Source organism: Mustelus asterias, chromosome 2, assembly GCF_964213995.1.
Source record: "Mustelus asterias chromosome 2, sMusAst1.hap1.1, whole genome shotgun sequence".
NCBI lineage: Eukaryota > Metazoa > Chordata > Chondrichthyes > Carcharhiniformes > Triakidae > Mustelus > Mustelus asterias.
In genome coordinates, this window is record NC_135802.1 from 49,013,527 (window position 1) to 49,026,962 (window position 13,436).

At 41.9% G+C, this 13,436-nt stretch overlaps 1 protein-coding gene across 4 annotated transcripts in view; it reads left to right on the top strand.

Moving 5' to 3' along the window:
• Positions 1–13,436, top strand: part of rsu1 (Ras suppressor protein 1) — a 184,437-nt gene that overhangs the window by 17,665 nt on the left and 153,336 nt on the right. For 2 of the 4 annotated variants that reach the window (XM_078227696.1, XM_078227699.1), the window contains exon 2: positions 6,885–6,996. In XM_078227696.1, the coding sequence (XP_078083822.1) occupies positions 6,885–6,996 (112 nt within the window). Of the gene's footprint in view, positions 1–6,438; positions 6,625–6,884; positions 6,997–13,436 lie in introns of those variants that run through there. The other 2 variants (XM_078227697.1, XM_078227698.1) reach the window with 2 other exon arrangements.

Sequence of the window (13,436 nt, forward strand, 5' to 3'; positions counted from 1 at the left end):
CTCACTGTGTAATATCAGACATGCTGTTATATTGTAACATCAGTGTATAATATCTGACTCTGATACATTGTAACATCACTGTGTAATATCAGACACTATGCTATATTATAACATCACTGTGTAATATCAGACATGCTGCTATAGTGTAACATCACTGTGTAATATCAGACACTCTGCTATATTATAACATCACTGTGTAATATCAGACACTCTGCTATATTATGTCACTGTAATATCAGACACTCTGCTATATTGAAACATCACTGTGTAATATCAGACACGCTGCTATATTATAATATCACTGTAATATCAGACACTCTGCTATATTGTAACATCACTGTGTAATATCAGACACTCTGCTACATTGTAACATCACTGTGTAATATCAGACACTCTGCTATATTATAACATCACTGTAATATCAGACACTCTGCTATATTATAACATCACTGTGTAATATCAGACACTCTGCTATATTATCACATCACTGTGTAATATCATACATTGATATATTGTGACATTACTGTATAATATCAGACACTGCTACATTATAACCTCACTGTGTAATATCAGACACGCTGTTATATTGTAACATCAGTGTATAATATCTGACTCTGATACATTGTAACATCACTGTGTAATATCAGACACTATGCTATATTATAACATCACTGTGTAATATCAGACATGCTGCTATAGTGTAACATCACTGTGTAATTTCAGACACCATTATATTATAGCATCACTGTGTAATATCAGACACTTACATTATAACATCACTGTGTAATATCAGACACTTGTATTATAACATCACTGTGTAATATCAGACACTGTTACATTGTAACATCACTGTGTAATATCAGATAGTGCTTTTTTGTAACATCACTGTGTAATATCAGGCACTGTTACATTGTTACATCACGGTGTAATATCAGACACTCTGCTACATTGTAATATCGCTGTGTAATAACAGGCACTCTGCTATATTGTAACAGCACTCTGTAATATCAGATACTCTGCTATTTTGTAACAGCACTGTGTAATATCAGACACTCTGCTATATTGTAACATCACTCTGTAATATCAAACACTGCTACATTGTAACATCGTTGTGTAATATCAGAAACTCTGCTACATTGTAACACCACTGTAATATCAGACACTCTGCTATATTATAACATCACTGTGTAATATCATACATTGATATATTGTGACATTACTGTATAATATCAGACACTGCTACATTGTAACCTCACTGTGTAATATCAGACACGCAGTTATATTGTAACATCAGTGTATAATATCTGACTCTGATGCATTGTAACATCACTATGTAATATCAGACTCTGCTAGATTGTAACCTCATTGTGTAATATCAGACACTATGCTATATTATAACATCACTATGTAATATCAGACATGCTGCTATAGTGTAACATCACTGTGTAATTTCAGACACCATTATATTATAGCATCACTGTGTAATATCATACATTGATATATTGTGACATTACTGTATAATATCAGACACTGCTACATTGTAACCTCACTGTGTAATATCAGACACGCAGTTATATTGTAACATCAGTGTATAATATCTGACTCTGATACATTGTAACATCACTATGTAATATCAGACTCTGCTAGATTGTAACCTCATTGTGTAATATCAGACACTATGCTATATTATAACATCACTATGTAATATCAGACATGCTGCTATAGTGTAACATCACTGTGTAATTTCAGACACCATTATATTATAGCATCACTGTGTAATATCAGACACTTACATTATAACATCACTGTGTAATATCAGACACTCTGCTATATTATAACATCGATGTGTAATATCAGACACTGCTATATTATAACATCACTGTGTAATATCAGACTCTCTGCTATACTATAATATGAACTGGAACAGCCGACAGAGAGATCCGCAGTGCATCCGAAGAGGAAAGAGTCGAATTGGACTCCTCCGGAAGGCCGCTGCCCTCGACTTGACATGTATGCCCAAGCCGTCAGGAGGTGCGTCAACACCAAATTCATCAGCCGCACTCACAAGACAGCCCCGAACATCACCCAAGCACAACGTAACGCCATCCACGCTCTCAAGACCAACCGCAACATTGTCATCAAACCAGCAGACAAAGGAGGGGCCATCGTCATACTGAACAGAACGGATTACTGCAAAGAAGTGTACCGACAACTCAACAACGAGGAACACTACAGACAGTTACCTGCAGATCCGACCAAAGAACACACCCGTCAACTCAACACTCTGATCAAGACCTTTGATCCGGACCTTCAGAACACCCTCCCTGCTCTCATCCCACGTACTCCCCGCGTTGGAGATCTCTACTGCCTCCCGAAGATACACAAGGCAAACACACCCGGCCGTCCCATCGTATCGGGCAATGGGACCCTGTGCGAGAACCTCTCCGGCTATGTCGAGGGCATCCTGAAACCCATTGTACAAAGAACCCCCAGCTTTTGTCGCGACACGACGGACTTCCTACAGAAACTCGGCACACATGGAGCAGTTGAACCAGGAGCGCTCCTCGTCACAATGGATGTCTCAGCACTCTACACCAGCATCCCCCATGACGATGGCATTGCTGCAACGGCCTCAGTGCTCAGCGCCAACAACTGCCAGTTTCCAGATGCAATTTTACATCTCATCCGCTTCATCCTGGACCACAATATCTTCACCTTCAACAACCAGTTCTTCATCCAGACACACGGAACAGCCATGGGGACCAAATTTGCACCTCAATATGCCAACATCTTCATGCACAGGTTCGAACAAGACTTCTTCACCGCACGGGACCTTCAACCGGTGCTATACACTAGATACATCGATGACATTTTCTTCCTTTGGACTCATGGTGAACAATCACTGAAACAACTCTATGATGACATCAACAAGTTCCATCCCACCATCAGGCTCACCATAGACTACTCTCCGGAATCGGTTGCATTCTTGGACACGCGCATCTCCATTAAGGACGGTCACCTCAGCACCTCACTGTACCGCAAGCCCACGGATAACCTCACGATGCTCCACTTCTCCAGCTTCCACCCTAAACACGTTAAAGAAGCCATCCCCTACGGACAAGCCCTCCGTATACACAGGATCTGCTCGGATGAGGAGGATCGCAACAGACACCTCCAGACGCTGAAAGATGCCCTCATAAGAACAGGATATGGCGCTAGACTCATTGATCAACAGTTCCAACGCGCCACAGCGAAAAACCGCACCGACCTCCTCAGAAGACAAACACGGGACACAGTGGACAGAGTACCCTTCGTTGTCCAGTACTTCCCCGGAGCGGAGAAGCTACGGCATCTCCTCCGGAGCCTTCAACATGTCATTGATGAAGACGAACATCTCGCCAAGGCCATCCCCACACCCCCACTTCTTGCCTTCAAACAACCGCACAACCTCAAACAGACCATTGTCCGCAGCAAACTACCCAGCCTTCAGGAGAACAGTGACCAAGACACCACACAACCCTGCCACAGCAACCTCTGCAAGACGTGCCGGATCATCGACACAGATGCCATCATCTCACGTGAGAACACCATCCACCAGGTACACGGTACATACTCTTGCAACTCGGCCAACGTTGTCTACCTGATACGCTGCAAGAAAGGATGTCCCGAGGCATGGTACATTGGGGAAACTATGCAGACGCTGCGACAACGGATGAATGAACACCGCTCGACAATCACCAGGCAAGACTGTTCTCTTCCTGTTGGGGAGCACTTCAGCGGTCACGGGCATTCGGCCTCTGATATTCGGGTAAGCGTTCTCCAAGGCGGCCTTCGCGACACACGACAGCGCAGAGTCGCGGAGCAGAAACTGATAGCCAGGTTCCGCACACACAAGGACGGCCTCAACCGGGATATTGGGTTTATGTCACACTATTTCACATAAATATTTCTGCTTTTTTCCTCCTGAGTCTTTATCATGCGATCCTAGAATCAGAATTTATGTCACACTATTTGTAACTCCCACAGTTGCGTGGACCTGCAGAGTTTCACTGGCTGTCTTGTCTGGAGACAATACACATCTTTTTAGCCTGTCTTGATGCTCTCTCCACTCCCATTGTTTTGTTTCTTAAAGACTGGATTAGTTGTAAGTATTCGCATTCCAACCATTATTCATGTAAATTGAGTCTGTGTCTTATAAGTTCTGTTTGTGAACAGAATTCCCACTCACCTGAAGAAGGGGCTCAGAGCCTCGAAAGCTTGTGTGGCTTTTGCTACCAAATAAACCTGTTGGACTTTAACCTGGTGTTGTTAAACTTCTTACCATACTATAATATCACTGTGTAATATCAGACACTGCTATATTGTAACATCACTGTGTAATATCAGACACTCTGCTACATTGTAACATCAGTGTGCAATATCAGACACTCTGCTACATTGTAACATCACTGTGTAATATCAGACACTCTGCTATATTATACCATCACTGTGTAATATCAGACACTGCTATATTATAACATCACTGTGTAATATCAGACTCTCTGCTATATTATAATATCACTGTAATATCAGACACTGCTATATTATAACATCACTGTGTAATATCAGACACTCTGCTATATTATAACATCACTGTGTAATATCAGACACTCTGCTATATTATAACATCACTGTGTAATATCAGACACTCTGCTATATTATAACATTACTGTGTAATATCAGACAGTCTGCTATATTATAATATCACTGTAATATCAGACACTGCTATATTATAACATCACTGTGCGATATCAGACACTGGTATATTATAACATCACTGTGTAATATCAGACACTCTGCTATATTATAATATCACTGTAATATCAGACACTGCTATATTATCACATCACTGTGTAATATCAGACACTTTGCTATATTATAATATCACTGTAATATCAGACACTGCTATATTATAACATCACTGTGTAATATCAGACACTGCTATATTATAACATCACTGTGTAATATCAGACACTCTGCTATATTATAATATCACTGTAATATCAGACACTGCTATATTATAACATCACTGTGTAATATCAGACACTCTGCTATATTATAACATCACTGTGTAATATCAGACACTGCTATATTATAACATCACTGTGTAATATCAGACACTGCTATATTATAACATCACTGTGTAACATCAAACACTGCTATATTATAACATCACTGTGTAATATCAAACACTGCTATATTGTAACATCACTCTGTAATATCAAACACTGCTATATTGTAACATCACTGTGTAATATCAAACACTGCTATATTATAACATCACTATGTAATATCAGACACTCTGCTATATTGTAACATCACTGTGTAATATCAGACACTCTGCTATATTGTAACATCAGTGTGTAATATCAGACACTCTGCTATATTATAACATCACTGTGTAATATCAGACTCTCTGCTATATTATAACATCACTGTGTAATATCAAACACTGCTATATTATAACATCACTGTGTAATATCAGACACTGGTATATTATAACATCACTGTGTAATATCAGACACTATGCTATATTATAACATCAGTGTGTAATATCAGTCACTCTGCTATATTGTAACATCAGTGTGTAATATCAGACACTCTGCTATATTATAACATCACTGTGTAATATCAGACTCTCTGCTATATTATAACATCACTGTGTAATATCAAACACTGCTATATTATAACATCACTGTGTAATATCAGACACTCTGCTATATTATAACATCACTGTGTAATATCAGACACTGGTATATTATAACATCACTGTGTGATATCAGACACTCTGCTATATTATAATATCACTGTGTAATATCAGACACTGGTATATTATAATATCACTGTGTAATATCAGACACTGGTATATTATAACATCACTGTGTGATATCAGACACTGCTATATTATAACATCACTGTGTAATATCAGACACTGGTATATTATAACATCACTGTGTGATATCAGACACTCTGCTATATTATAATATCACTGTGTAATATCAGACACTGGTATATTATAACATCACTGTGTAATATCAGACACTCTGCTATATTATAACATCACTGTGTAATATCAGACACTGGTATATTATAACATCACTGTGTAATATCAGACACTCTGCTATATTATAACATCACTGTGTAATATCAGACACTGCTATATTATAACATCACTGTGTAATATCAGACACTGCTACATTGTAACATCACTGTGTAATATCAGACACTGCTATATTGTAACATCACTGAATTCCCTTCCAGCAATGTGGAGCTGCTGCTGGAAGGAACTGCCACCATTGGATGACACCAGTGATTGACAGCTCGGCCTGTCCTATCCCCGATTGATCGGCTGTTCTGGGCTTCAACGATTGGATAGGAGAGTGATTGACAGCTGTGCCTGCGGCTGATTGGCTGCTCCTTTTCACTGTTGAGGAAATGTCCTTTTAAAGCCGGAGGCTTAGCAAATGCAGGAATTCTTCAGCCCTGACTGAGTGTTTCCGGTTGGGTGTGAGCTGAGCTTTGGTGTTTGGGAGGATTCTTCGGGATTTGTAGGTAAATGAAGAGTTGCAGTTTTACCGATGTTGGGTTAGTGTGTTCCGGGAAATGTTCCCTTTGTCAGCGCGGTTTGTGACAGACAGCAGGGCCAGGGTTACAGCAAAATAGGATGTTTCCAACTGTGTGAATACATCGCCCGAGGCCCTGGTTGCTGCAGGCATCCCAAGTTTGATTACAATTCAACAGCTAAAACTTTTGAGTACTTGAATTCACCACTTTGCCAATGTCAGTGCCACAGAGGGGTCGCGATATTTCCGTCTAATGGTGATGTGTATCTTGTTTCCTTGTAGAAAATGTCTAAATCGCTGAAGAAAATAGTGGAAGAATGCAAGGAAAAGAATCAGGCAGAATTGGATTTGTGTGACAGGGGAATTTCCAGTATGTTGGACATCACTGGACTGTGTAAGTGCAATACTTTGTTCTTCACTTTTTGCCCCCCTTTTTCAATCATCATTGCATAAATGGCAACTGGGGCTGGGTGTAATTATGCCTCAATTAACAAGCTTCCGCAATTTCTTCAGTGTCTAATTCTAAACTCGAACATTTTGTGTCATTTGGCTATGGAGAGTTATTAGATGTCAGGGTGGGAGCAAAGAGTGAACACAAGAAATAGGAGTGGGGTAGACCATTCAGCCCATCAAGCTTGCTCTGCCATTCAATATGATCATAACTGATCTTGGACTTCAGCTTCACTCCCTGCCCATTTGCTTAATTTCTCCAAGAGACCAAAAATCTGTCTATTTCGGCCTTAAATGTATTCAACGATGGAGTGCCACAACCCTCTGGGGTAGAGAGTTCCACGTGCCGGCAACCCTTTGAGTGAAATAATTTCCACTCTTAATATTAAATGATTGGCCCCTTTTCCTGAGATTGTGCCCTAGTGTTTTAGACTTCCCAGACCAGCAAAAACAATCCCCTATCAAGCCCTTTCAGGATCTTGTATGTTTCAATGAGATTGCCACTCTAAACTCCAGAGAATGAGTCTGATTTACTCAGCCTCTCAGTTTAGGACAACCCCTCACCCGAGGGACCAATTTAGCGAATCTTCATTGTACTACCTCCAATGCAAGCATATATTTTCTTGAATGTGGAAATTAAAACTGCATGCAGTATTCCAAATGAGGGAATGCAAGTCTTAGCTGATCAGAAATCTCCCAAGTGATGTGAGTTGTGTCCATAGCTTTAATAATATACGATAAGTACTGTATGCAACTTCCTGTTAAGATTTAGAGTCAGAGGTTTACAGCATGGAAACAAGGCCTTCGCCCCAACTTGTCCATGCTGCCCTTATTTTTTAAAAAAAACCCATAAGCTAATCCCAATTGCCCGCATTTGGCCCATATCCCTCTATACCCATCGTACCCATGTAACTGTATAAATGCTTTTTAAAAGATAAAATTGTACCTGCCTCTACTACTACCTCTGGCAGCTTGTTCCAGACACTCACCACCCTCTGTGTGAAAAAATTGCCCCTCTGGACACTTTTGTATCTCTCCCCTCTCGCCCTAAACCTATGCCCTCTAGTTTTAGACTCCCCTACCTTTCGGAAAATATATTGACTATCTACCTTGTCTATGCCCCTCATTATTTTACAGACCTCTATAAGGTCACCCCTCAGCCTCCTACGCTCCAGAGAAAAAAGTCCCAGTCTATTCAGCCTCTCCTTATAACTCAATCCAACAAGTCCCGGTAGCATCCTAGTAAATCTTTTCTGCACTCTTTCTAGTTTAATAATATCCTTTCTATAATAGGGTGACCAGAACTGCACACAGTATTCCAAGTGTGGCCTTACGACCTTACAAGTCTTGTACAACTTCAACAAGACGTCCCAACTCCTGTATTCAATGTTCTGACCAATGAAACCAAGCATGCCGAATGCCTTCCTCACCACTCTGTCCACCTGTGACTCCACTTTCAAGGAGCTATGAACATGTACCCCTAGATCTCTTTGTTCTGTAACTCTCCCTAACACACTACCATTAACTGAGTAAGTCCTGCCCTGGTTCAATCTACCAAAATGCATTACCTCGCATTTGTCTAAATTAAACTCCATCTGCCATTCGTCAGCCCACTGGTCCAATTGATCAAGGTCCCGCTGCAATTGGAGATAGCCTTCCTCACTGTCCACCATGCCACCAATCTTGGTGTCATCTGCAAACTTACTAACCATGCCCCTTATATTCTCATCCAAATCATTAATATAAATGACAAATAACAGTGGGCCCAGCACTGATCCCTGAGGCACACCGCTGGTCACAGGCCTCCAGTTTGAAAAACAACTCTCTGCAACCACCCTCTGGCTTCTGTCAAGAAGCAAATTTTGTACCCATTTAGATACCTCACCCTGGATCCCGTGAGGTTTAACTTTATGCAATAACCTCCCATGCGGTACCTTGTCAAAGGCCTTGCTAAAGTCCATGTAGACATCAAGTGCACTGCCCTCATCTACCTTCTTGGTTACCCCTTCAAAAAACTCAATCAAATTTGTGAGACATGATTTTCCATTCACAAAGCCATGCTGACTGTCCCTAATCAGTCCTTGCATTTCTCAATGCCTGTAGGTCCTGTCTCTCAAAATACCTTCCAACAATTTACCCACCACAGATGTGAGGCCAAGTGGCCTGTAGTTCCCAGGCTTTTGCCTGCAGCCCTTTTTAAACAAAGGCACAACATTTGCAACTCTCCAATCTTCAGGAACCTCACCCGTGATTATCGATGATTCAAATATCTCAGCTAGGGAACCCGCAATTCCCTCCCGAGCCTCCCACAATGTCCTGGGATACACTTCATCAGGTCCCGGGGATTTATCTATCTTGATGCGCTTTAAGACATCCAGCACCTCCTTCTCTGTAATATGTACACTCCTCAAGACATCAATATTTAATTCTCCAAGTTCCCTCACATCCATGCTTTTCTCAACAGTAAATACTGATGAGAAATGTTCATTTAAGATCTCACCCATCTCTTGTGGATCTGCACATAGATGACCTTGTTGATCCTTAAGAGGCCCTACTCTCTCCCTTGTTACTCTTTTGCCCTTTATGTATTTGTAGAAGCTCTTTGGATTCTCCTTTGGCCTTATCTGCCAAAATAATTTCGTGTCCCCTTTTTGCCCTCCTGATTTCTCTTAACTCTACTCCTACACCCCCTATACTCCAAGAGATTCACTTGATCCCAGCTGCCTATGCATGTCATGTGCCTCTTTCTTCTTGACCAGGGCCTCAATATCCCGAGTCATCCAGGGTTCCCGAATTCTGCCAGCCTTGCCCTTCACTCTAAGAGGAATGTGTTTACCCTGAACCCTGGTTAACACACTTTTGAAAGCCTCCCACTTACCTGATGTCCCTTTTCCTTCCCACAGACTCCCCCAATTAACGTTTGAAAGTTCCTGCCTGATACCATCAAAATTGGCCTTGCCCCAATTTAGAATATTAACTTTTGGGCCAGACCTATCATTCTCCATAGTTATCTTAAAATTAATAGAATTATGGTCACTGGTCCCAAAGTGATCCCTCACTAACACTTCTGTCACCTGCCCTTCCTTATTTCCCAAGAGGAGGTCACGTTTTGCCCCCTCTCTAGTCGGCCATCCACATATTGAATGAGAAATTCCTCCTGAATACACTCAACAAAATTCTCTCCATCCAACCCTCTAACACTATGGCTGTCCCAGTCAATGTTGGGAAAATTAAAATCTCCCAACTATTACCACCCTATTTTTCTTGGAGCTATCTGTAATCTCCTTACATATTTGCTCGTCAATTTCCCGCTGACTATTTGGGGGCCTATAGTACAACCCTATCAAAGTGATTTCCCCCTTATTTCTCAGTTCTACCCATATAGACTCAGTGGCCGAACCCTCGGATGTATCCCCTCTCAGTACGGCCGTGATGCTTTCTCTAATCAAAAGTGCAACTCCCCCTCCTCTCTTCCCTCCTGTTCTATCTTTCCTATAGCATCTGTACCCTGGAACATTAAGCTGCCAGTCCTGTCCCTCCCTTAGCCATGTTTCATGCTATAATATCCCAGTCCCACATACCCATCAATGCCCTGAGTTCATCTGCCTTGCCCATCAGGCCTCTTGCATTGAAATAAATGCAGTTTAATCTGGACTTCCCTTGCTCTCTGTCTTGCTTCTGTCTGGTACTAGGATTACTGACACTGCCTTTACTAATTAATGTGCTCTCTTTAACTTCCGTGCTGTCCTCAAACTTCTCTTCTGTCTCCCTGCTGCTTTGGATCCCACCCCCCTGCCAAACTAGTTTAAATCCTCCTATTATTATTGTCACATGTATTAACATACAGTGAAAAGTATTGTTTCTTGCACGCTATACAGACAAAGCATACCATTCATAGAGAAGGAAATGAGAGAGTGCAGAATGTAGCGTTACAGTCACAGCTAGGGTGTAGAGAAAGATCAACTTAATGCAAGGTAGGTCCATTCAAAAGTCTGATAGCAGCAGGGAAGAAACTGTTCTTGAGTCGGTTGGTACGTGACCTCAGACTTTTGTATCTTTTTCCCAATGGAAGAAGGTGAAAGAGAATGTCCAGGGTGTGTGTGGTCCTTAATTATGCTGGCTGCTTTGCCGAGGCAGCAGGAAGTGTAGACAGAGTCAATGGATGGGAGGCTGGTTTGTGTGATGGATTGGGCTACATTCACGCCCTTTTGTAGTTCCTTGTGGTCTTGGGCAGAGCAGGAGCCATACCAAGCTGTGATACAACCAGAAAGAATGCTTTCTATGGTGCATCTGTATAAGTGGGTGTTAATCTTCTGAGAAAGTAGAGGCGTTGATGGGCTTTCTTAAATATAGTGTCGGCATGGAGGGACCAGGACAGGTTGTTGGTGATCTGGACACCTAAAAAGTTGAAGCTCTCGACCCTTTCTACTTCATCCCCGTTAATGTAGGCAGGGGCATGTTTTCCTTTACGCTTCCTGAAGTCGATGACAATCTCCTTTTTGTTGACATTGAGGGAGAGATTATTGTTGCCGCACCCGTTCACCAGATTCTCTATCTCATTCCTGTACTCTGTCTCGTCATTGTTTGAGATCTGACCCACTATGGTGGTGTCGTCAGCAAACTTGAAAATCGAATTGGAGGGGAATTTGGCCACACAGTCATAGGTTTATAAGTATAGTAGGGGACTGAGAACACAGCCCTGTGGGGCACCGGTGTTGAGGATGATTGTGGAGGAGGTGTTGTTGCCTATCCTTACTGATTGTGGTCTGTGAGTTAGGAAATTCAGGATCCAGTCGCAGAGGGAGGTGCCAAGGCCCAGGCCATGGAGTTTTGTGGGAATAATGGTGTTGAAGGCTGAGCTGTAGTCAATAAACAGGAGTCTGACATAGGTGTCCTTGTTATCTAGGTGTTCCAGGGTTGAATGTGGGTCCAGGGAGATGGCATCGGCTGTGGGCCTGTTGCGGTGGTAGGCAAACTGTAGTGGATCCAGGTAGTCCGGGAGGCTGGAATTGATTCGTGCCATGCCTAGCCTTTTGAAGCACTTCATAATAATGGATGTCAGAGCCATCGGCCAATAGTCGTTAAGGCACGCTGCTTGGTTTTTCTTGGGTACCGGGATGATGGTCGTCTTCTTGAAGCAGATAGGGACCTCAGATTGTTGTTAATGCTCTGGCATAAAATATGGTTTAACAAAATGTTATTCCAATTTTACTCTGGATAGCCTTATCCTAACAGCAAAGTGTCCTTAAATAACACCTTTTTTGTGAACTGTTTTCTCCTCTCCTCATAGCTTTGCCACTTTGTAAATCCCATTTGCAACAATGATGGTAGAAAATGTACACCCTTGAGCCACACTATCATAATTTAAATGGCTTATGCAGAGAGCATAGATTTCTCTATGTGCCACTCAGTGCTGCAAGTTTTCCTTTTTTGGTACTGAACTTTACGACAAACCTTACCAAATATTTAAAGTAAGTTGAAGTAAGGGGATGGCATGGTGGCGCAGTGGTTCGCACTGCTGCCTCACAGTGCCAGGGATCCAGGTTCAATTTCAGCCTCTGGTCACTGTGCAAACTCCACACAGACATTCTCCCTGTGTCTGCATGGGTTTCCTCTGGGTGCTCCGGTTTCCTCCCACACTCCAAAGATGTGCGGGTTAGGTTGATTGGCCATGGTAAATTGCCCCTTAGTGTCAGGGGGATTAGCAAGGGTGACAGTGAGGGGGCCTGGGTGGGATTCTTGTCGGTGCAGGCTTGATGGCCTAAATGGCCTCCTTCTGGACTGTAGGGATCCTATGGTCTCACCAAAACCCTGTGCAACTGTAGCAAGCCTTTTTTATTCTTGTACAACAATTTGCCTGCCATTTGCTTTCTGAATTGCTTGCTGCTTCTGCTTGCACACTTTCTGCATTCTTTCTACAAGCACATCCATGTCTCTTTGAAAATCAGCAGCTTGCAAGTTTCTCATCTCTTGAACAATATCCAGCTCTTCTGTTCTTTTCACCAAAGTGAATATCTTCACACTTCTCTACATGATAATCAATCTTGCTGTCCACTCGCCTAACTTGTCTATTTCTCCTTGCAGCACCTCTGTGCTTCCATAGCTTACCTTTACACCCTAGATACAATACTGTCTCTTCTTCTAAGTTATTAATACAGATTGTGAGTGAGATAACATCGGGGTTGGGTGCAATGAGAAACTAGTGCTAAGTTAGGAATTTGGTACAACTGGGAATTCAGTACAGAGGAGGAAAGAGGTTCTGCTTTTTATGTATGTGTAGCTGGTGAGCATTCTCCTTTTTACCTTTAGCTGGGAGACTTGCTATTAATTTAGTTGTGTAAATTAATAACTAATTAAATAAGATTAGACTGACATGGTAGGAAT